We start from the raw sequence: 25,994 nt of genomic DNA on the forward strand, positions 1-25,994 counted from the left end.
ATCATAACCTGCACTGCTTTGCCCTGAATAAAGCACGTTTGAGTATTTCTTCCGCAAGCCCTTTGATGTCAATAACAAAAGATGGGAAACACATTCTCCTCCCCTTTTAAAGTTGGCTTTTTTATCGATGTACAAGCACAACTGTTCAATCTCAATGACAATAGCACTTTTTTAGGATAACTCAAACAACACAACGTGTCGTTAACACGTCAAGATAGGCTACTCCAAACAAAAATCGTTTAATTTCAAACTAAGACATTAGGTTTTAGTTACTGAAGTTTCATGAAAGAGTCGAGTGTGTGTTTGAGTCATTTGAAGTGCACAAGCAGTGAGGCGTTATTTCATGACATCAATGGCAGCGATCAGGAAGTTCAGTTTGATCGACAGGCGCGCTAGCCAATCGGAATCAAAGACACAATCTCGACGGCCCGCCTTTGTCGGAAACCAACCAATGGGCGTTCAAAGCCACAGCTTCCGGTTTCTCTCAGGACATGTTTCATTGTACGGCGTACATTGTTGAGATGAGCTCGACTGTTGCTCGGTAGTTCGGCGCGCGTCAGATCCGCAGTTCCCGCGCACACACGTTCGGTTCTGCTCGCGGGACTGAGTCCGGTGATCCAGTGAAGCCGCGGGTTTTTTAGCGGCCCGGATCTGCAGTGTTGCTGAGATTCTCTGTCCGTTGGTTCGCAGCGCGTCGAGCTCGTTAAACTGCGTTGACGTCGCGTCGCTTCTGCCCGGTATGAACGGGTTCAGCACGGAGGAGGACAGCCACGACGGGCCGCCAGCGCCGCCGTTCTTCGGGCAGAGCTGCTGTCTGATCGAGGACGGGGAGCGATGCGGGCGTCCGGCGGGGAACGCGTCCTTCAGCAAGCGCATCCAGAAGAGCATCTCGCAGAGGAAACTCAAGCTGGACATCGACAAGAGCGTAAGCCTCTCACAAACACTGAAACACTGAGCCGCTTCTGTCAAACACTCAAACACTGAGCCGCTTCGGTCAAACACTGAAACACTGAGCCGCTTCTGTCAAACACTGAGCCGCTTCACTCAAACACTGAGCCGTTTCTGTCAAACACTGAAACACTGAGCCGTTTCTGTCAAACACTCAAACACTGAGCCGCTTCGGTCAAACACTGAAACACTGAGCCGCTTCACTCAAACACTGAAACACTGAGCCGCTTCTGTCAAACACTGAAACACTGAGCCGCTTCACTCAAACACTGAAACACTGAGCCGCTTCTGTCAAACACTGAAACACTGAGCCGTTTCTGTCAAACACTGAAACACTGAGCCGCTTCGGTCAAACACTGAAACACTGAGCCGCTTCACTCAAACACTGAGCCGTTTCACTCAAACACTGAGCCGTTTCTGTCAAACACTGAGCCGCTTCGGTCAAACACTGAGACGCTTCTGTCAAACACTCAAACACTGAGCCGCTTCACTCAAACACTGAGCCGTTTCTGTCAAACACTGAGCCGCTTCGGTCAAACACTGAGACGCTTCTGTCAAACACTCAAACACTGAGCCGCTTCACTCAAACACTGAGCCGTTTCTGTCAAACACTCAAACACTGAGCCGCTTCACTCAAACACTGAGCCGCTTCACTCAAACACTGAGCCGCTTCACTCAAACACTGAGCCGTTTCTGTCAAACACTCAAACACTGAGCCGCTTCACTCAAACACTGAGCCGTTTCTGTCAAACACTCAAACACAGCCGCTTCGGTCAAACACTGAAACACTGAGCCGCTTCTGTCAAACACTGAGCCGCTTCTGTCAAACACTCAAACACTGAGCCGCTTCACTCAAACACTGAGCCGTTACACTCAAACACTGAGCCGTTACACTCAAACACTGAGCCGTTTCTGTCAAACACTCAAAACACCGAAACACTGAGCCGTTTTTGTCAAACACTGAAACACTGAGCCGTTTCTGTCAAACACTCAAACACTGAGCCGTTTCTGTCAAACACTCAAACACTGAGCCGTTTCTGTCAAACACTGAGCCGCTTCTGTCAAACACTGAGCCGTTTCTGTCAAACACTGAGCCGTTTCTGTCAAACACTGAGCCGTTTCTGTCAAACACTGAGCCGTTTCTGTCAAACACTGAGCCGTTTCTGTCAAACACTGAGCCGTTTCTGTCAAACACTGAGCCGTTTCTGTCAAACACTGAGCCGTTTCTGTCAAACACTGAGCCGTTTCTGTCAAACACTGAGCCGTTTCTGTCAAACACTGAGCCGCTTCTGTCAAACACTGAGCCGCTTCTGTCAAACACTGAGCCGTTTCTGTCAAACACTGAGCCGCTTCTGTCAAACACTCAAACACTGAGCCGTTTCTGTCAAACACTGAGCCGCTTCTGTCAAACACTCAAACACTGAGCCGTTTCTGTCAAACACTGAGCCGTTTCTGTCAAACACTCAAACACTGAGCCGTTTCTGTCAAACACTGAAACACTGAGCCGTTTCTGTCAAACACTGAGCCGCTTCTGTCAAACACTGAGCCGCTTCTGTCAAACACTGAGCCGTTTCTGTCAAACACTGAGCCGTTTCTGTCAAACACTGAGCCGTTTCTGTCAAACACTGAGCCGTTTCTGTCAAACACTGAGCCGTTTCTGTCAAACACTGAGCCGTTTCTGTCAAACACTGAGCCGTTTCTGTCAAACACTGAGCCGTTTCTGTCAAACACTGAGCCGTTTCTGTCAAACACTGAGCCGCTTCTGTCAAACACTGAGCCGCTTCTGTCAAACACTCAAACACTGAGCCGTTTCTGTCAAACACTGAGCCGTTTCTGTCAAACACTCAAACACTGAGCCGTTTCTGTCAAACACTGAGCCGCTTCACTCAAACACTGAGCCGCTTCTGTCAAACACTCAAACACTGAGCCGCTTCACTCAAACACTGAGCCGTTTCACTCAAACACTGAGCCGTTTTTGTCAAACACTCAAAACACCGAAACACTGAGCCGTTTTTGTCAAACACTGAAACACTGAGCCGTTTCTGTCAAACACTGAGCCGTTTCTGTCAAACACTGAGCCGTTTCTGTCAAACACTGAGCCGTTTCTGTCAAACACTGAGCCGTTTCTGTCAAACACTGAGCCGTTTCTGTCAAACACTGAGCCGTTTCTGTCAAACACTGAGCCGTTTCTGTCAAACACTGAGCCGTTTCTGTCAAACACTGAGCCGTTTCTGTCAAACACTGAGCCGTTTCTGTCAAACACTGAGCCGTTTCTGTCAAACACTGAGCCGTTTCTGTCAAACACTGAGCCGTTTCTGTCAAACACTGAGCCGTTTCTGTCAAACACTGAGCCGTTTCTGTCAAACACTGAGCCGTTTCTGTCAAACACTGAGCCGTTTCTGTCAAACACTGAGCCGTTTCTGTCAAACACTGAGCCGTTTCTGTCAAACACTGAGCCGTTTCTGTCAAACACTGAGCCGTTTCTGTCAAACACTGAGCCGTTTCTGTCAAACACTGAGCCGTTTCTGTCAAACACTGAGCCGTTTCTGTCAAACACTGAGCCGTTTCTGTCAAACACTGAGCCGTTTCTGTCAAACACTCAAACACTGAGCCGTTTCTGTCAAACACTCAAAACACTGAAACACTGAGCCGTTTCTGTCAAACACTGAGCCGCTTCACTGTATCGCTGAGCCGCTTCACTGTATCGCTGAGCCGCTTCACTGTAACCTTGAGCCGCTTCACTGTAACCTTGAGCCGCTTCACTGTAACCTTGAGCCGCTTCACTGTAACCTTGAGCCGCTTCACTGTATCGCTGAGCCGCTTCACTGTAACGCCGAGCCGCTTCACTGTAACGCCGAGCCGCTTCACTCAAACACTGAGCCGCTTCACTGTAACGCCGAGCCGCTTCACTGTAACGCCGAGCCGCTTCACTCAAACACTGAGCCGTTTCACTGTAACGCCGAGCCGCTTCACTGTAACACCGAGCCGCTTCACTCAAACACCGATTCGCTTCACTGTAACTTTGAGCCGCTTCACTGTAACTTTGAGCCGCTTCACTGTAACTTTGAGCCGCTTCACTCAAACACAGAGCCGCTTCACTGTAACTTTGAGCCGCTTCACTCAAACACTGAGCCGTTTCACTGTAACTTTGAGCCGCTTCACTGTATCGCTGAGCCGCTTCACTGTAACGCCGAGCCGCTTCACTGTAACTTTGAGCCGCTTCACTCAAACACCGAGCCGCTTCACTCAAACGCCGAGCTGCTTCACTGTAACTTTGAGCCGCTTCACTCAAACACTGAGCCGTATCGCTGAGCCGCTTCACTGTAACGCCGAGCCGCTTCACTGTAACGCCGAGCCGTATTACTAACGCCGAAAGTATTTGATCAAAGATACAGTAAAAACAGTGAAATATTATTATAATGTAAATCATCTGTTTTCTATGTGAATATATAGCAAAGTGTAATTTATTCCTGTGATCAAAGCTGAATTTTCAGCATCATTACTCCAGTCTTCAGTGTCACATGATCCTTCAGAAATCACTATAATATGATGATTTGATGGGCAAGAAACATTTATGATTATTATCAGTGGTAACCATGGAAATCTACAAAAACTGTAGTTGAAACCACTGTCTGTAGTAAAACCATGGTTGATTTTCATGAATTGCTGCCACTAGGGTTATTACGGTATGAGATTTTCACGGTAAGATAATCGTCTCAGAAAATATCGCGTTTTCACGGTATTAAACAATCATCATTATTATTATTATTATTATAATCATCAGCTACAATGACCTTGAATGAAAACAGAGGGTTTTCTGGTTGAACATGTGGTTTGTTGAAAACTTTTTAACAACAGAGTAAACAGAGGTTTAGTAAATTAAAACAGACAACAAACTATTATTTCTTAAATAATGTTTAAATAAACTTTTATTATTGTTGTTGTTATAACTTTAAGTTGACTATTCTATTGTTCAATAGTAATTAATACATTTCAGTCATTATTTCAACTTTTATTTGGACAGGTTGTATTAAACTCCTATGAGTTTCAGTCAGAGTATTTGACGATGATTCTTGTAAATAAAATAATGAAATGCTCATTACGTTCTCTCTGTACGGTTACAACCCTCGCTGCCACTGACCCGGATTAACATTGGTTTCAGAATAAAACATGATAATATGAACTTTTAACGTTCAGTATAAATATGTTGTAGTTCTACTACACTATTATTCGCTAACATGCGTTATTTGTCCAATATAGTGCATTACGTTTCTTTTTAAATAAAATCACTGGTAAAAGTCACTGAGCCGCTTCGGTCAAACACTGAAACACTGAGCCGCTTCACTCAAACACTGAGCCGTTTCTGTCAAACACTCAAACACTGAGCCGCTTCGGTCAAACACTGAGCCGCTTCACTCAAACACTGAGCCGCTTCACTCAAACACTGAGCCGTTTCACTCAAACACTGAGCCGTTTCACTCAAACACTGAGCCGTTTCACTCAAACACTGAGCCGTTTCTGTCAAACACTGAAACACTGAGCCGCTTCGGTCAAACACTGAAACACTGAGCCGCTTCTGTCAAACACTCAAACACTGAGCCGCTTCACTCAAACACTGAGCCGTTTCTGTCAAACACTCAAACACTGAGCCGCTTCGGTCAAACACTGAAACACTGAGCCGCTTCACTCAAACACTGAAACACTGAGCCGCTTCGGTCAAACACTCAAACACTGAGCCGCTTCTGTCAAACACTCAAACACTGAGCCGCTTCGGTCAAACACTGAAACGCTTCGGTCAAACACTCAAACACTGAGCCGCTTCGGTCAAACACTGAAACGCTTCGGTCAAACACTGAAACGCTTCGGTCAAACACTCAAACACTGAGCCGCTTCGGTCAAACACTCAAACACTGAGCCGCTTCGGTCAAACACTGAAACGCTTCGGTCAAACACTGAAACACTGAGCCGCTTCGGTCAAACACTGAAACACTGAGCCGCTTCTGTCAAACACTCAAACACTGAGCCGCTTCGGTCAAACACTGAAACACTGAGCCGCTTCGGTCAAACACTGAAACACTGAGCCGCTTCTGTCAAACACTCAAACACTGAGCCGCTTCACTCAAACACTGAGCCGTTTCTGTCAAACACTCAAAACACCGAAACACTGAGCCGTTTTTTTCAAACACTGAAACACTGAGCCGTTTCTGTCAAACACTGAGCCGTTTCTGTCAAACACTGAGCCGTTTCTGTCAAACACTGAGCCGTTTCTGTCAAACACTGAGCCGTTTCTGTCAAACACTGAGCCGTTTCTGTCAAACACTGAGCCGTTTCTGTCAAACACTGAGCCGTTTCTGTCAAACACTGAGCCGTTTCTGTCAAACACTGAGCCGTTTCTGTCAAACACTGAGCCGTTTCTGTCAAACACTGAGCCGTTTCTGTCAAACACTGAGCCGTTTCTGTCAAACACTGAGCCGTTTCTGTCAAACACTGAGCCGCTTCTGTCAAACACTGAGCCGCTTCACTCAAACACTCAAACACTGAGCCGCTTCACTCAAACACTGAGCCGTTTCTGTCAAACACTCAAAACACCGAAACACTGAGCCGTTTTTGTCAAACACTGAAACACTGAGCCGTTTCTGTCAGACACTGAGCCGTTTTTCAACCACTTTTGTGCTTGTTTATTTGAGTATCGATACTTTCAATACCCACACCAGTAATGTTACTTATTGATACGCCACGCCTGGGTAATAATGCTACTAAACCCTGAACCCAACCTTATATTTCATGATCTGCCGTTCACTTCCAGGCGTCTTCATGATGCTCTTTAAATATAATATAGTTTTCTAAACTGCATTTTCAGTCTGTAAATGCAAACACTGACAGCCATGAACAAATGCAACCACTCACACACTTCCAGAGTGTGTGTTAAATGTCGTTTCATAATATGTGCTTGAGTCCAGTTTCCTGCATATTAAAGAGACCTAAACCTTGTTTTCCGTGTAGGTTCGGCATTTGTACATCTGTGACTTCCACAAGAACTTCATCCAGAGCGTTCGCAACAAACGCAAGAGGAAGACCAGCGATGACGGCGGAGAGTCACCTGATCATGATGTCGAAGTCCCCGAGGTAATATACCAGTGTTTCTGAACTCCTGAAACGCCTCAGTGTAGTCTTGAGTTTCTTCCGGGAACGAACACGTCACAATATTCCTCATTATTGGAATTTTGTGACGTGGCCTGGTTGAGTTAGTTAGTAGTGTGTTAAACTGGCGGTTATGGTAAGGGGCGGGACATTTCCCAAACACACTCGAAGCGCTCGACCAATCACAACACACTGATCCAGCCGACCAATCAGAGCACAGTGTGCTTTTCAGAAGGAGGAGCTTCATAGAGACAGGAAGTAAACAGAGCGTTACTGACAGACTGGGAAAAGAGGAGCCGCAACAATGGAGAATATGAGGAAAATAATCAACATTCAAGCAGGAAAACCTGTTCTAGTAGAGCCTGAAACAACAGCAAGACTTCAGTGTAAAAGGGCACAATATGGCCTCTTTAAAATCCTCTGTCCTTTCAGGGCTTTTTAGGTCTAGCGGCACACACTGCAAACGCATCATTCGTCTCGACTAAAAATGTAGATTTTTACACGGAGATTAGTGGGTTTATAATGAAATCTGTTGACTTTAGCAATCTTTGTTGCATTATATGTCAATGGTGTCAGTTCAAAAATGGGAAAAAGCACTTGTGTAATTTTCACCAAGTTTACATGCCTGTAACTCCAGAAGTATTAAACATATCTTAATATCCTTTTAGATTCTGGTTCTTAACAAACTTTTACTTTTGGTATCTTCATTTTAAAGGTCCTATATGGTTCAATCCCAGAGATATGGAAATCTTAATGCGGCTCCATGTGTAAATTGGTAAATTATATACACATTTTCAGTGGTCAAAACCAAATGTGGGTGACATTAGTGTTGTCAAAAGTACCAACTTCGGTACTGAAATTAAAAAAATGCGCTGTTGAGCGGAATCGTAAACGCCTCTGATTGGCCGTTGTGTTCACACGCTCATCATATATGTCTGTGATTGGCTACAAGGATCAGCGCTTCAAAAACATGTTGTAAATGTACATCAATGACGCTCTTCAGCGAGCGCTTACACAGACGCAATTACACAAATTGTTGAATTTGACCCATTTTCAGTGATCGAAAAACTTAAATGTAGGTAACTTTTTAAACCGCTGATAGTTATTGTTTAAAGTAGAATGTCTGAAGAACAAATAACACTGAATCTAGAAATGTATCTGGTTTCCCTCTATCAGAAGAAATGAATGCAAAACACTTCTCTGAGTGCCAAAAACAACACATTTTCTGAAGTTTACGTGTCTTAAAGTTTAATTCAAGAAGTGTTAAAGATATCTTAATGTCATTTTAGATTCTTGTTTTTATAAAACTTTTATTTGGGGATCTTCGTTCAATCTCATTGATATAGGGATGTCAATGCGGTTACATGTAGTTATGATACTGCAACTTCAGAAGCTGTTAAAACAAACAATCCTTTCTTTCAAATTCCCCTGAAACTGATTCAAATATAGATTCTTATAAATACACTTTTGAGGTCAAGTTAATGTGCCTCAACTTGACCATTTCCGTGTATTTTTGGCATCCAGAGGTGTGTTGTATAGAATTGTTTTGATAGAGGGAAACAAGATGCATTTTAAACATTGTGTTTAAAGAATAAAGTGTGCAATGTGACTCACATTTGGTTTTTGGCCAATGAAAATGTGTACTAATTTACTCATGGAGCCGCATTAAGATCTCCATATCTCTGGGATTAAACCATATAGGGCCTTTAAAATGAAGATACTAAAAGAAATGTTTGTTAAAAACCACAATCTAAAGGATATTGAGATAACTGTATTACTTGAGTTACAGGCATGCAAACTTGGGGAAAATAACACTGTGCTTTTCCCCATTTTTAAACTCACTGTTGGCATAATGAAACAAAGATAGACAGTCAACAGATAGTTCACTAATAGACCTGCCAAACTCTGTCTAAAAATATAATAATGATTCTGTAATTTTTGACCCTCTTCTACAAAACGAACAACAGGCACGAAAACAACTACATGTTCAGTAATGAAACCGAAACTAAACACTGTTAAAATGGAGGAAACAGAAGAGAATGTCAAAGGGTCCACATAACAGACATAAACTGGATAATAAGCTCGTTAGGCTATTTTTATATGTATAACAGTTAGTTCCTATCCTCGAATCTCACTTTACGAGAGGCTTTCTGCTGATGTCACCAGCATCGGCATTGCTCGTCTCTGCGTGTTCTGGCCAGGCTGTCACTCAGTCCAGTTACACCACTAGGTGGCGGTGAGGGACTGTCTTTGAGTTATTAAACCGTTCATTCAATGAAAATGACAAAAAATGCAGATTCATTCAAAGATTGACGTAATGAAACCAGGTGTTTAATATTTACTTTTAACTTTGAGCTCATCTTTTCAAAAGCTCAGCTGAGCAGCAATGCGTCGCGTGGCTAACGCTGAAGCTCGTGGCTAACGCTGAAGCTCGTGGCTAACGCTGAAGCTCGTGGCTAACGCTGAAGCTCGTGGCTAACGCTGAAGCTCGTGGCTAACGCTGAAGCTCGTGGCTAACGCAGAAGCTCGTGGCTAACGCTGAAGCTCGTGGCTAACGCAGAAGCTCGTGGCTAACGCTGAAGCTCGTGGCTAACGCAGAAGCTCGTGGCTAACGCAGAAGCTCGTGGCTAACGCAGAAGCTCGTGGGTAACGCAGAAGCTCGTGGTTAACGCAGAAGCTCGTGGCTAACGCTGAAGCTCGTGGCTAACGCAGAAGCTCGTGGCTAACGCAGAAGCTCGTGGCTAACGCTGAAGCTCGTGGCTAACGCAGAAGCTCGTGGCTAACGCTGAAGCTCGTGGCTAACGCTGAAGCTCGTGGCTAACGCTGAAGCTCGTGGCTAACGCTGAAGCTCGTGGCTAACGCAGAAGCTCGTGGCTAACGCAGAAGCTCGTGGCTAACGCAGAAGCTCGTGGCTAACGCAGAAGCTCGTGGCGAACGCAGAAGCTCGTGGCTAACGCTGAAGCTCGTGGCTAACGCTGAAGCTCGTGGCTAACGCAGAAGCTCGTGGCTAACGCAGAAGCTCGTGGCTAACGCAGAAGCTCGTGGCTAACGCAGAAGCTCGTGGCTAACGCTGAAGCTCGTGGCTAACGCTGAAGCTCGTGGCTAACGCAGAAGCTCGTGGCTAACGCAGAAGCTCGTGGCTAACGCTGAAGCTCGTGGCTAACGCTGAAGCTCGTGGCTAACGCTGAAGCTCGTGGCTAACGCTGAAGCTCGTGGCTAACGCAGAAGCTCGTGGCTAAAGCTAAGGCTGATGCGTCACCTCATAGAGACCAATGGCATTGATTCATTGTATTGACCAAATACTGGTCAGTAATGGTTTCCTCTCCAGTAGGGCTGTGCGATAAAGGTAAACAATATATCACGAGATAATGTTTCATATCGTTCAGTATCGGTAATTATTGACTTTTTTTAATAACCTTTTTTTTTTTTTTTAGACAAGTAGAAAAGTTTGAATTTAAATCACTGTTTTTTATTATTTATCCACATTATTAAGGCAAAAATAAAATGTAAACAAAAATACATTCTTTGTCTTATATTAAGATAAAAAAGTAAGTGCTTAAGAAACTCTTATTCTAATATAAAATGTTACTAAATGAGTGCAGTGTAAAAGTGTAAACTTTGAGGCAGATCAACATCTGTGATAAGTACGAGTGTAACGGTTCACAAAACAACGGTTCGATACGACACACTGGTGTCACGGCTCGGTGCGTTTTTGTTACAGCAAAAAGAAAGAAATACCAGAGAATTTTCCTTGATTTAAAAAAATATATATATTTATTAAAAGAGAATTGAAACTTTTAGTTTTATGAATGGGGGTAATCTTTGAAGGATGAACAAATAATGTTTTTGACATCACTTTAAATATGATGATATTTGAGTTTTGAAGTGCTGGAAAAAGATGTGTGATGTAGTTGAAAGCATTTTACTATTCCTGCCAATCTTCCATGGTTACAGTGAGTGTTACTACAGTAAATCATGGTGAATGTTGCTGATCCGTGGACTTAAAGCTGTAACTAGCTCATTCATGGATCATGTTTCTCCTGTTTCCACGTCAGCGCTGTTTGATCCGTTAATAACGGAGAAGTGTTAATGATTCTCACTGGATCTCCTAGCGCTGTGTAACAGTGTCGCTGGATCAGGATCGGCTCGCGCTGCACTGATGTTGACGGTCCGAACTGATAAACGATCCGTGAAACGCAAAATAATGAGTAGCGCAGTTTAGTTCCGCTTTCATTGCGTTTGCCATGTGATGTTGTGATGGTCGCGCCAGCTATTCGCGCATTTTAATGAAAATAACTAGCGCTATATCGAACATTTTTTATAGCGTTACAGGCAATGGTGAACAGTCCATAAATACGATAGCGTTTCGTCGCCTAGCCCTACTCTCCAGTCTCCACAGAGGATTCTGGGTCATAAGCCATAGAATTATGATTTACTTCTTAAAAGTTCAATTTTATATTGTTATTGCTGAACGCATAGACTCTTTCAGTAATCTTTCAGACCTAATCTTCATTCACAGACGCATTGGGCGGGTTTAGTCCCGCTGGCCGACTCGACATGTTGAATCTGTGAGCTACGAGGGTTAATTCAGTGGCCTGGGTTAGCTGAGCCTGTCAGCCCACATGATTCCATCATGTGATAACTGTTTAACAGGAGCATCGCTAGTGAAAAGGCTTGTCTTTTCGTCCAATTCTCAAATAGTGATTTGCTTTATATAAAATATTTCTGTACCCACTGGCACGGGAAGCATGGGCGAGCCCTGATGCAGCAGAGGCTGCTGGGATTGCTACAGTGATGTGTGTGTGTGTGTGACTATAACTGCACTGATGTGTGTGTGTGTGTGTGTGTGTGTGTGACTGTAACTGCACTGATGTGTGTGTGTGTGTGTGTGTGACTATAACTGCACTGATGTGTGTGTGTGTGTGTGTGAGACTGTAACTGTGTGTGTGTGTGTGTGTGTGTGTGTGTGTGTGTGTGTGTGTGTGTGTGTGTGTGTGTGTGTGTGTGTGTGTGTGTGTGTGTGTGACTGTAACTGCACTGATGTGTGTGTGACTGTAACTGCACTGATGTGTGTGTGTGTGACTGTAACTGCACTGATGTGTGTGTGTGTGTGACTGTAACTGCACTGATGTGTGTGTGTGTGTGTGTGTGTGTGTGTGTGTGTGTGTGTGTGTGTGTGTGTGTGTGTGTGTGTGTGTGTGTGACTGTAACTGCACTGATGTGTGTGTGTGTGTGTGTGTGTGACTGTAACTGCACTGATGTGTGTGTGTGTGTGTGTGTGTGACTGTAACTGCACTGATGTGTGTGTGTGTGTGTGTGACTGTAACTGCACTGATGTGTGTGTGTGTGACTGTAACTGCACTGATGTGTGTGTGTGACTGTAACTGCACTGATGTGTGTGTGTGTGTGTGTGTGTGTGTGTGTGTGTGTGTGTGTGTGTGTGTGTGTGTGTGTGTGTGTGTGTGTGTGTGTGTGTGTGTGTGACTGTAACTGCACTGATGTGTGTGTGTGACTGTAACTGCACTGATGTGTGTGTGTGACTGTAACTGCACTGATGTGTGTGTGTGACTGTAACTGCACTTGTGTGTGTGTGTGTGTGTGTGTGTGTGTGTGACTGTAACTGCACTGATGTGTGTGTGTGACTGTAACTGCACTGATGTGTGTGTGTGACTGTAACTGCACTGATGTGTGTGTGTGTGTGACTGTAACTGCACTGATGTGTGTGTGTGTGACTGTAACTGCACTGATGTGTGTGTGTGACTGTAACTGCACTGATGTGTGTGTGTGACTGTAACTGCACTGATGTGTGTGTGTGACTGTAACTGCACTGATGTGTGTGTGTGACCTGTAACTGCACTGATGTGTGTGTGTGACTGTAACTGCACTGATGTGTGTGTGTGACTGTAACTGCACTGATGTGTGTGTGTGACCTGTAACTGCACTGATGTGTGTGTGTGACTGTAACTGCACTGATGTGTGTGTTCTGGGTCAGGTGGATCTGTTCCAGCTGCAGGTCAACACACTGAGACGCTACAAGAGGCACTACAAAATCCAGACCAGACCTGGACTCAACAAAGCCCAGCTAGCAGAGGTACTGACCCAAACTCGATATAATCAATTTCAAAAACTAACACAAATCTACATTTCATACACCCCCCCCATTGCACATCCGGTTTATTAGCAACATTCACAGACTTTCAGCTGTTTACAATGAACAAATCAAACAAAAGTGATGTGAAACAGCTCAACACAACAAATGTCTCAAGTGGTTTCCACGAATAGAACTGAAAACGCAACTTTTAATGACTTCCTCAGTCTGAAAATGTTTCACCCCTTCATGGCAAGCATCTTTAGCTCTGCGTAGAGAACACTTTTGCTGCAAGTGAGATGTCGGCTATAATCAGACAGCAGCTCTGAGGGATCCGAGCCGTTCCTCATGAGCAATGGCCTCCCGTTCAGGAATACTCTTGGGTTTGCAACCGTCGCCTTCAAATCCCACCACAGATTGCCTCTGGGTTAAGGTCATGTGACTGTGCTGCCACTAACCCTAACCCTAAAATAAAATACTTTATTTTACTAATTTAAGACTGCTATTATGAGGACACTCGACAAAACGGACAGTTTGGCATAATGTGTGTGTTATGGTTTGTTCAAACTCGAAAGAGAACTCGATACTGACACGTTTGTGTGTGTGTACTTTAGAGGAACGAGTGCGTGCCACCTTCCACTTCTGATAGTCTGAGGAGCCACTCGTATTGCTACTACTCTCCGGCGCCGCCATCTTTGTTTTAGGTCTGACGAATCGACGCGCATACGTCGACGCGTTGTCCCAGCCCTAGTCAGTAGTGGTGTAGTCCTGGAGTTCTTGCATGTTTAGTACGAGCTTTACTGTGACCTCAGTGTCTGTGGCCACCAGATCTTCTGCAGTCACTCCAGGGTTTCTCTGATTCTGCTTTTCAGAAATCTGGTTCCAGACGTTGATATCTGCCTTTTTCTGCCCGTCCAGGTGTATCCACTGTTCCTTTAACTTCAAACTCGCCAACTATGCTTCCAGAGGTGTCTCGAGGAACATTTAGTGCCTTCTATCTTTTTGTATCCTGTTCCTTGTGAAGGGCGATAATATCTTCTTTTAACTTTTTGCATCATTCTTTTGATTTAGCCATATTTCTAACTTGCAGTCAAACCTCGCTAGTTCAGATATTTCATGTGTTCTAGCTCAAGCACACCTGGTGCAGCTAATGAAGCCCTTGATTAATTAGACAACACCCATTCTGCAGATTTGGGCTGTTGTGAGGGATTATATTCAGGGGGGTGAATAATTTTGAAACTGCAGAAGTCATTTTCAGTTTAATTTGGAGAAACCACTTGAAAATTTTGTTGTGTTGAGCGATTTCAATTACTTTAGTCTGATTTTTTCATTGCAAACAGCTGAAAGTCGGTGAATTTTGCCAATAAACCTGATTTGCAAAGTTTGGGACCGGTAAGATTTGTAATGTTTTTGAAAAGTCTCTTCTGCTCACCAAGGCTGCATTTATTTGATTAAAAATACAAAAAAAAAATTTGTTAAATATGACAATGTAAACCAGCTGTTTTCTATGTGAATATATAGTAAAGTGTAATTTATTCCTGTGATCAAAGCTGAATTTTCAGCATCATTACTCCAGTCTTCAGTGTCACATGATCCTTCAGAAATCACTATAATATGATGATTTGATGCTCAAGAAACATTTATGATTATCATCAATGTTGGAAATAGTTGTGTACCATTTTGTTTCAGGATTTTTTGATGAATAGAAAGTTCAGAAGAACAGCATTTATTTGAAATGGAATCTTTACACAATATTACTGTTGTATTTTTAATCAAATAAATGCAGCCTCGGTGAGCAGAAGAGACTTTTCAAAAACATAGATCTTCCCGATCCGAAACGCTCGAACGGCAGTGAAATTAAATCCACACAAGTCTAATCTACAGCTATAATTGTTTTACAGTGTATCTGCTTTCTCAAAACACTTCATAACTAGTGGAGTGAGCATAATAATGCAATTTCAGTGAAGTATTGTATAAGATTTCCTTGGCGACAGGAATACCCTTCATATCTGTCAGCCAATGAGAATCCAGCATTCAGCAGTGTACGCAGAATTCACTATATGCTTGTGTTAGTAATATTTGTGTGTTTTTTTCTTCTCCAGACTGTGAGCCGTCACTTCCGGAATATTCCAGTCAACGAGAAGGAAACGCTCACATACTTTATTTATATGGTGAAGAGCAGTAAAAGCCGGCTGGACCAGAAGTCAGAAGGAAGCAAACAAGTGGAATAAGATCTGGGATACACACGCGTGTCTCGACTCGTGCTAGCTGGCTTTACATCCCTGTTTGAATGCTTTCTGTACATGTGTCCAACATCAGGTGACGTGTGGGAGTCACTGCAGATCATGATGATGATGATGATGATGATGGGAAACTGCTTCAACTTCTGTGCCAAACACCAATAAAACCACCGCTGTTTGAGTGACGAACATCACAGAGAGGACCTGAATGAAACCATGAGAGACACTGAATGACTGCTAATGCCAAACCTCCCGAAGAGCCGGTGTCCTTCACATTGCCGTAGAGGGCGTTTCTGTTTCTGTTCTGTTGCTTTTGGCTCCGTGTCTCTGCTTTTATATGACTGCTGTATATCTGCTCTATATTGCATTTTTTGTAGATTGTAATGTTAGTTTTCTTCCTTTCTTTGTTTGAAATAAGCGGAGTAAATACAGTTCTTGTGGCACTACTAATATTTTTGTTTATTATTTTTAAATGCATTCCACCTGTGGCATCTCACATGATCGTGTGTGTATTAATGCTGTCAAACCGATTAATCGCGATTTATCAAATCTAACATAAAAGTTTGTTTATATTAAGTGTATGTATTTATATATTTTTTATACACGTATGTGTGTGTATATACACTTGCACACACGTTATATAAACAAACTTTTATGTTAGATGTGATTATTGTTTGACGACACTAATATATTAATACATATACATATATATATATATATATATATATATACACACACACACATACATATATACAGCATGTCCAGAGGTAAATTGTAATTTCAATCATTGGGGAATATGAGTGATTCACATTTCAAATAAATATGAACATAAATGAGTTGTTTATGGGTCAGTGACATAAGAAGTAAAAACATCACAAATGAACACCTTTTCACCTGACTGAACATACAGTGAGCGATGTCTGAGAAACAGACCAAACGCCACAACACACTTGAAGCCAATCAGCAGTAGGGGGCGTGTCCTGTCATGATGGGGAGGAGAGAGAGTAAGCCGACCAGCAGTAGGGGGCGTATCCTGTCATGATGGGGAGGAGAGTGAGCCAATCAGCAGTAGGGGGTGTATCCACTCATGATGGGGAGGAGAGTGAGCCAATCAGCAGTAGGGGGTGTATCCACTCATGATGGGGAGGAGAGTGAGCCAATCAGCAGTGGGGGGTGTATCCACTCATGATGGGGAGGAGAGTGAGCCAATCAGCAGTGGGGGGTGTATCCACTCATGATGGGGAGGAGAGTGAGCCAATCAGCAGTGGGGGGTGTATCCACTCATGATGGGAAGGAGAGTGAGCCAATCAGCAGTAGGGGGTGTATCCACTCATGATGGGGAGGAGAGTGAGCCAATCAGCAGTAGGGGGTGTATCCACTCATGATGGGGAGGAGAGTGAGCCAATCAGCAGTGGGGGGTGTATCCACTCATGATGGGGAGGAGAGTGAGCCAATCAGCAGTGGGGGGTGTATCCACTCATGATGGGGAGGAGAGTGAGCCAATCAGCAGTAGGGGGTGTATCCACTCATGATGGGGAGGAGAGTGAGCCAATCAGCAGTAGGGGGTGTATCCACTCATGATGGGGAGGAGAGTGAGCCAATCAGCAGTAGGGGGTGTATCCACTCATGATGGGGAGGAGAGTGAGCCAATCAGCAGTAGGGGGTGTATCCACTCATGATGGGGAGGAGAGTGAGCCAATCAGCAGTAGGGGGTGTATCCACTCATGATGGGGAGGAGAGTGAGCCAATCAGCAGTAGGGGGTGTATCCACTCATGATGGGGAGGAGAGTGAGCCAATCAGCAGTGGGGGGTGTATCCACTCATGATGGGGAGGAGAGTGAGCCAATCAGCAGTGGGGGGTGTATCCACTCATGATGGGGAGGAGAGTGAGCCAATCAGCAGTAGGGGGTGTATCCACTCATGATGGGGAGGAGAGTGAGCCAATCAGCAGTAGGGGGTGTATCCACTCATGATGGGGAGGAGAGTGAGCCAATCAGCAGTAGGGGGTGTATCCACTCATGATGGGGAGGAGAGTGAGCCAATCAGCAGTAGGGGGGGTATCCACTCATGATGGGGAGGAGAGTGAGCCAATCAGCAGTGGGGGGTGTATCCACTCATGATGGGGAGGAGAGTGAGCCAATCAGCAGTAGGGGGTGTATCCACTCATGATGGGGAGGAGAGTGAGCCAATCAGCAGTAGGGGGTGTATCCACTCATGATGGGGAGGAGAGTGAGCCAATCAGCAGTAGGGGCTGTATCCACTCATGATGGGGAGGAGAGTGAGCCAATCAGCAGTAGGGGGTGTATCCACTCATGATGGGGAGGAGAGTGAGCCAATCAGCAGTAGGGGGTGTATCCACTCATGATGGGGAGGAGAGTGAGCCAATCAGCAGTAGGGGGTGTATCCACTCATGATGGGGAGGAGAGTGAGCCAATCAGCAGTAGGGGGTGTATCCACTCATGATGGGGAGGAGAGTGAGCCAATCAACAGTAGGGTGCGTGCCCTCGTGATTGGGGAGGAGAGAGTGACGATAGGCTGATTTATTCTGTGCAGTCGATCTGATGACGACACAACTGTTCCACAATTGGGCGAATCCACCACATGACAACGATCACGCGTGTTTCGTGTTTATTCTCACGCCTTCAGTTCCACTAAAGCGCACAAATGTTTTTTCTAACAGTAAAATCTCTTTTCATGTAGTCGCGATGTTATGTTGTGTCATATTTATAAAAATAAAACTGATAAAAAAACGTAGACCCCACTTCATTGATAGTATAGGCTTATGTTGAATTTTATTCTTGAACAAACAGATGCTGTATTAAGCGGTACTAAAGTATTAAATGAAAAGTCTGTATTTGGCAATTATTGCATTTATTTCACTTCAGCTCAAAATCAAATCCCTTTAAATCATTTTATAGGGCCCTAAATATGTAATGTTGTTAAACATTTAATAAATTGTTAAAATATTTAGACATGCTTTTTGATAACTACAATTATGGAGTCCAGAATAAAACGGAATCCAGAAAAATTTAAACGGGAAAAACGTACTCGGTTACTATCGTAACCTCGGTTCCCTGAGAGTAGGGAACGAGTATTGCGTAGCTATACTCAGTGGGCAAACTCTTTTCCTCAGATTATTGAAGCTTTTATGTAAAACGCATTTCAGCTGCACAGTGAGAGGCTTACTGGGGTAACTGAACAATCCAATGGCGAAGGAGAGCCTATATAGAGAACCTTTATAGAGAGCCTATGGGAACCCAAATTCGCCATTATAGCAGGTTTAAATCGACTGAAGCGACAACTTGCCATTTTACTACAGTGCGGCAGGCTATGCAATACTTGTTCCCCACTCTCATGGAACCGAGGTTACGATAGTAACCGAGTATGTTCCCTTTCGAGAACGGTCACTTTGTATTGCGTTGCTATACGCATTGGGGACGCAATGTAAAACGCTGCACCATAAGTAACTGGCTGCAACTGAACCCCAGGACCCAGGGCTCACAGAAACAAGCCAGGATTCATATAATATATATATATACACTCACCTAAAGGAACACCATACTAATACTGTGTTTGACCCCCTTTCGCCTTCAGAACTGCCTTAATTCTACGTGGCATTGATTCAACAAGGTGCTGAAAGCATTCTTTAGAAATGTTGGCCCATATTGATAGGATAGCATCTTGCAGTTGATGGAGATTTGTGTGATGCACATCCAGGGCACGAAGCTCCCGTTCCACCACATCCCAAAGATGCTCTTGAGTTGAGATCTGGTGACTGTGGGGGCCATTTTAGTACAGTGAACTCATTGTCATGTTCAAGAAACCAATTTGAAATGATTCAAGCTTTTTGACATGGTGCATTATCCTGCTGGAAGTAGCCATCAGAGGATGGGTACATGGTGGCCATAAAGGGATGGACATGGTCAGAAACAATGCTCAGGTAGGCCGTGGCATTTAAACGATGCCCAATTGGCACTAAGGGGCCGAAAGTGTGCCAAGAAAACATCCCCCACACCATTACACCACCACCACCAGCCTGCACAGTGGTAACAAGGCATGATGGATCCATGTTCTCATTCTGTTTACGCCAAATTCTGACTCTACCATCTGAATGTCTCAACAGAAATCGAGACTCATCAGACCAGGCAACATTTTTCCAGTCTTCAACTGCCCAATTTTGGTGAGCTCTTGCAAATTGTAGCCTCTTTTTCCTATTTGTAGTGGAGATGAGTGGTACCCGGTGGGGTCTTCTGCTGTTGTAGCCCATCCGCCTCAAGGTTGTGCGTGTTGTGGCTTCACAAATGCTTTGCTGCATACCTCGGTTGTAACGAGTGGTTATTTCAGTCAAAGTTGCTCTTCTATCACCTTGAATCAGTCGGCCCATTCTCCTCTGACCTCTAGCATCAAAAAGGCATTTTCGCCCACAGGACTGCCGCATACTTGGATGTTTTTCCCTTTTCACACCATTCTTTGTAAACCCTAAAAATGGTTGTGCGTGAAAATCCCAGTAACTGAGCAGATTGTGAAATACTCAGACCGGCCCGTCTGGCACCAACAACCATGCCACGCTCAAAATTGCTTAAATCACCTTTCTTTCCCATTCTGACATTCAGTTTGGAGTTCAGGAGATTGTCTTGACCAGGACCACACCCCTAAATGCATTGAAGCAACTGCCATGTGATTGGTTGATTAGATAATTGCATTAATAACAAATTGAGTTGTTGTCTATTATGTAGTCATTGTTCATGGCCTGCACGTCCATTCACTGAGCTTGCGGCTGCTGCAACTTACTTACTTACTTCAGGACTCAACCTCCACGGACAGTTTTTAATGTTTTATCAGACAATAACTACTCAAGATTTTGCTTTAGTATAATTTTCGGGACAATCAGGGCCAGATTCGGGATTCGGGACAACAGCTTAGATTTTGGGACTGTCCCAAATTTTTCGGGACTTCTGGTCACCCTACTCGGGTCTGATTATACATATGGACAAAAAAACAGCCAAAGCTGGTTTATAGCAAGGGATAGTGTGCTTATGAACAGTGACCTAACACATAGATAAGAATGGACCCTGTCGAGTCTAATCATACAGAAAGGACCTTCGCCTGCAGGGAAGGGACCTCCATATTATAGAACCTCACAAATGTGAAGGGCGAGGACTAACCGGCCGCCGCACAAATGTCCTGAATAGGAAACCCAGAAGACCACGCCCATGACGAGGCCATTTCTCTAGTTGAATTGGCTCTAGTGCCTATAGGGCAAACCAAGCTCTAACAGGGCAAAGTAGATTAGCCTCCCCATCCCTATCGGAAGTGGGAAGAGCTAATAGTGTAATCACCTGTGCTTTAAACAGTGTTGAGAGCACCTTAGGGACATAGCCATGTCTGGGTTTGAAAGTAACTTTGGAGTCACCTATTCCGAACTCCAAACATGAGGGGGTCACAGAGAGCGCCTGCAGATCTCCCACTCGCTTGATAGATGCCAGTGCCAGCAGGAGAGCAGTCTTTAGCGAAAGTGGTCTAAGATTAATCGACTGAAGCGGTTCAAATGGAGGACCCCTCAGGGCCCCAGGACTGTGGAGTGGTCCCAAGATGGTACAGAAGGGTTCATTTTCCAGGCCCCCTTAAGGAACCGTATGTCCAAGTTATTTCTCCCTAGCGATTGGCCAGCCACCGGAGCATGATAAGCTGCTATGGCTGCCACATATACTTTGACCGTGGACGGGGAATGGCCCGCGTCTAACAACTTTTGTAGGAAGGAGAGAATCACTGATACCTCGCATGACTGGGGTTCAAAGTGTTTAACCGAGCACCAGTCGGAGAACACTGACCATTTCAGGGCATAGAGACGCCTGGGGCTCTAGCAATCGTGTTCATGACCTTCACAGGGAGGTCCCCGGGTACCCGTTGAGGGGCCACACATGTGGGGCCCCTAAGTCGGGACGAGGGTGCCAGATCATCCCTTCCGCCTGTGTGAGGAGATCTCTCCTCAGTGAGACAGGCCATGGGACTTCGTCCATCATCTGAACCAGCTCTGGAAACCATGGTCTGGACTTCCAGAGGGGGGCCACTAGGAGGACTGGGCATCCCAGTTCCCTGACCTGTTTGATGACCTGGGGAATCACGGAAACAGGGGGAAATGCATACAAGGGACGGCTGGGCCAGGGATGGGCCAGCGCGTCCCTGCTCTTCGAAAAGAACACTGCGTAGTGCGTGTTGTCTCTCGAGGCAAAAAGGTCGACCTCGGCCTTGTCGAAAACACTCCATATCAGAGAACCGTCGTTTAGAGACCACTCGCCTAAGGGAGTGTTGTATTGAGAAAGCATATCCGCACCCAGATTCTGAATGCCGGGGATATGCACTGCTCTCAGAGAGCTCAAGTTGGCTTGCGGTCAAAGAAGGAGGTCTCTCGCCAAGGAGTACAGGCTGCCTGAACCGAGACCGCCTTGGCGGTTGATATATGCCACCAACGAAATGTTGTTTGTGCGGACTAAAACGTGGTGTGCTTTGAGGCTCATCAGAAATGCTTTCAGGGCAGAACAAACTGCTTTCATTTCCAGACCGCTCGACCAGAGGCCGGAGACAGGCTTGCCCTCGTGCAGCGCTCCCCAACCCTGGTTGGAAGCGTCTGTGAAAACCACTTTCCTTCTGGAGGCCACACCCATGGCCACGTCCTTGTGGTACCAGTCCTTAGCCCGCCAGGGAATCAGGGTTCCTAAACAGCCAGGATTCACCATAATGCGAATGCTGGAAGATCACACTCTGACTGGGGATTTGTTTGCTCTTTGATAAGTTGATTTTGAGCCCCAGGCATTCCAAATGACCGAGGATCAAATCTCTGTGTTTCAATAGTTCGGCTCGCGACTGCGCCAGAACCAGCCAGTCGTCGAGATAATTCAGCACGTGCACTCCCTGACATCTCAGGGGAGAGAGCGCCGCGTCCATGCACTTCGTAAACGTGCGGGGTGCTAGGGACAGACTGAATGGTAGAACTGTGTATTGATAAGCCTGCCCCTCGAAGGCGAAGCTCCAGAATGGCCTGTGATGGGGGGCTATCTGGATGTGAAAGTATGCGTCTTTCAGATCCACAGTGAAAAACCAATCCTGTGGGCGAATTTGCGCGAGGATTTGTCTGACAGTTCTTTGGGACTAGAAAATAACAGCTGTTATTGGCGGCAAGGGCTCGCTTAACACTACATCCGTGCCTTCGGGCTGCCGCTGGCTGAGGCACTTCTTCCTCTTCGTTCGAAGTTGCACAGGAAAAGAAAGAGCGGGAGGAGCGGCGAGTCAGTGTTAGCCGTGTCCGCAGCACCGAGACAGGCATGCCCTCGCAGAGAGAGCAGCCGCAAGCAGAAAGTGCAGTTTCAGTGTGGGCAGGCCCCAGGCATGAAAGACACTCCGAATGCCCGTCGCCCTCGTGTATATGGGATCCGCACGTGGCGCCTGTTGAGCTCGGCCTTTGAAACAAAGCTTGCAGCTCTTACAGACTGTATAACGTAACAGTGAGTGAAAGGCTATATGGTTGATCGCCGGATGGCCACTGGAGAATGGCGACAGGAGAGTGAAGGCGCAGTCCGCTGTGTGACAGCTCCTTCTGGCAGAAAAAGGGTTGTTTCCACAGCGATAGCTTCAAATTTATCCAGAGGACACAGAGACAAAAGTTGTTGCTGAAGTAAAGAAAATCTGCTATAATGGTGAATTTGGGTTCCCTTTATAGGCTCTCGTGTGTCTACGCGCTGATAGATGATTGCCACACACGTCCGAGGCGCCTTCGCCATTGGATGTGCAGTTGCTGCAGCTGCAATGCATTTTACATAAAAGCTTCAATAATCTGAGGAAAAGAGTTGCCCCCGCTGCGTATAACTACGCAATACGAAGTGACTGTTCTCGAAAGGGAACTACATTTGGTAAAAAACAAAAACAAACAAAAAATTATTTATTCAACATGTTCGAATAACTCATCCTGTTATGTTATGATAACTAAAAATTGTTCAATTAGTGCAAACATACCATTTTACTTGTCAGTCTCTCGTAAAATTTGACAACACACGTCACGCCTCCTTTCAAAACTGAAAGGAGGGGGAGGGGAAGAAAAGTGTCGATTCCGAAAAAATCACTTTGTCGTTTCAAAGGCTTTTATAATTGAGAAACTACTCCAAACTGTTGAAGTCACTGTAAGCCAAGGCATGTTGTTCTGTGCTAGACATGATAATATTGGGAGAATTTCCTCGATTACTAAACTATTACCACAAGAACCACAACACTAACAGATTATGTTCAATTCTGTTCTCCAAGAAGATTCATTCACTGATTCATTCGGTGGCTCTTTCTGTAGATTACAGCATTACACCAGTAGGAGCAACCACTGAGTTTCTGAGTATTATGAGTGAATTCTAAGAATTAATTCAACAGATTCGTTGCAAACGCACATGGAACAAATTTACAGGATCATTTAAAATAAATATTAGGACGCTAATAATTACTTGACCGATCAGTGTTACTTGTGTTTTTAAACAACAAGGAATATGTGAACAGTGAACACAGGGGGGCGTGTAAAACACTAAATGAGATTACAAAGTTTATTCATTTTAAAATGCTTTCATAAAATAAACTAAAAGAGATTTTTATTTTTAATATGTCTAACAACCTTGAGATTTCCTATTAATAGTGTGAATGATTCACTGCATTGATTATTATAAAAGCCTAAACTTCACTTTTTTTCTTAAGAATCAATGTGGGGCCATGAGATTGATGGTGCAGAATCCTTTTATAATATAAATAATACAAATAATCTTTTTGCAATGAAAAGGTTTCATTGATGCTATAGGTTGTTCATGGGATTATATAGCCCAACAAAGAACCATTTAAGAGCCTTTATTTTAAAGAGTATAATACTGATCAGTCTGATGTGAAAATACAAGGTTTTGCCGGTCAGAGTTTGACTTCTTGTATCGTCAGCATCCGATTAGCTCAGTATGTTGATTTCTTTACTAAATCGTTTGTTCACTTGTACTATCTTATATTAGAGATTCCACTGACTTCATCAATAACATTTCCGTGTTACATGGTTTACCTGAAACTTCTTTATTATTAACTTCGGATCAGACAAGTCTATACTGACATCTCATGAGAAAGTGCTTAGGTATGTGATTTTACAGTAACTGTGGCTCGATCCTGTTAGTAAAAGCCCACTGACCACATCACTTATTTAACCATTGTAAACATAGTTTTACTGTGGTATTTGTAGTTTTAAACACAGTAACAACACCATGGTTTTACCACAAAAAAATGTTCAAAGAATGTTATATTGTGAGTAAAAATAAGGTTAAGTTTGTACCATTTAACATTCTAATCACGACAAGAGAACTGGACATTTTCATATTTTCTTTTTAGTCTTGTGGAAGCCATGTTTAAACATATAACCAATTTAAACTGTCTTTGATTCATCAGGGGAAAGTGATGTAGTTAAAACAAAAATGACAAGAAAATAATATGATAAGACTTCACCAACTAACAGTGAACGATCTCTTTAGTGTCCCTCAAAGTTATGAACAAACGTTATTATATATTTAATAACGTTCTCAAAAACATAAAAACATTATTTATACATCGTTCATGAAGCGTTTATTCTGAGATATTTTAGTTTAGCGTTAATTTGTTAAAATGTTTTTAAATGTTACTCCTTGTTTCAGAACGTTCAGAAAACATTAAAAGTAACATTCCCATAACGTTTGAAGATATGTTCCATTAACGTTCATATAACCAAGAAAAAATGTTTTGAACATTCAGGGAACACTCAGAAAAACTTCATATGAACTTTTGCAAACCGTTCTTACAATCTATTTTTGTTATGGTTTGTTTTGTCAGAGCTGGTAATGTTTGTGAGTTTCATGGACTTGAAGTGCCCTTGGTCTGAAATGCCCCAGCATGCACTGCTTATTGAGCAAATCCACGTTTTAAAGCTTTGGTCTGTGATTTGCTGACCAGCTGCTGAGTTGAGTTTTTATGCTGGGAGCCAGGGGCCGTTTCACCGCTGATAACACTATAAAGAGGAACAATACGCTCACGTGTCACTAATGCCTGCGCTCAGAGAATGGGACGTGAAGCACAGATGAGAAGCTGCTCTCGCTGTCATCACAGTCTCATTAATAACACTAGCGCTTTCATGCTTGGCCAACCATATATGCTATTTTTATCCATAATTCATTCTTAATAAAAGGTTCCAGACATTTATATAAGCTCCAGACATTTTTTACTGAGACTATATCACAGAATATCATTTGCTAGATCACTTATATTTCGAATAGGCTGCGTATTTTTACTTTTTGGATATATTATGATTTGTTATTTGCTGAATGTATGTTTTTAATAAAGTCTAGTGTGAGCGAACGCACCTTTCATCAGTTTTGCTGGAAAAGGTCTTTGCATGAGCTTGCGTTTCTAGTCTCAAGCGTTTGTATATATATTCCTTGAAGGGGACCTATTATTCAAAATTCACTTTTGAATGGTGTTTGAACATAAACGTGTGTCGGCAATGTGTGTGATAAAATGATAAATGATGATAAAAATCCTTTTTT

The 25,994-nt window shown here is 44.0% G+C and overlaps 1 protein-coding gene across 1 annotated transcript; it reads left to right on the top strand.

The window, feature by feature from the left end:
* The first annotated feature begins 478 nt into the window (after positions 1-478).
* On the top strand, positions 479-15,867 carry sap30l (sap30-like). The gene is made up of 4 exons (XM_077225061.1): positions 479-925; positions 6,952-7,074; positions 13,082-13,180; positions 15,280-15,867. Exons 1-4 carry the CDS (start codon positions 740-742, stop codon positions 15,406-15,408), a joined length of 537 nt encoding a protein of 178 aa, XP_077081176.1. The 5' UTR covers positions 479-739; the 3' UTR covers positions 15,409-15,867.
* The last annotated feature ends 10,127 nt before the right edge of the window (positions 15,868-25,994 follow it).

The sequence above is a fragment of the Siphateles boraxobius genome, unplaced genomic scaffold, assembly GCF_051911475.1.
Source record: "Siphateles boraxobius isolate OS27281-9 unplaced genomic scaffold, OSU_SipBor_1 125, whole genome shotgun sequence".
Classification (NCBI taxonomy): Eukaryota; Metazoa; Chordata; class Actinopteri; order Cypriniformes; family Leuciscidae; genus Siphateles; species Siphateles boraxobius.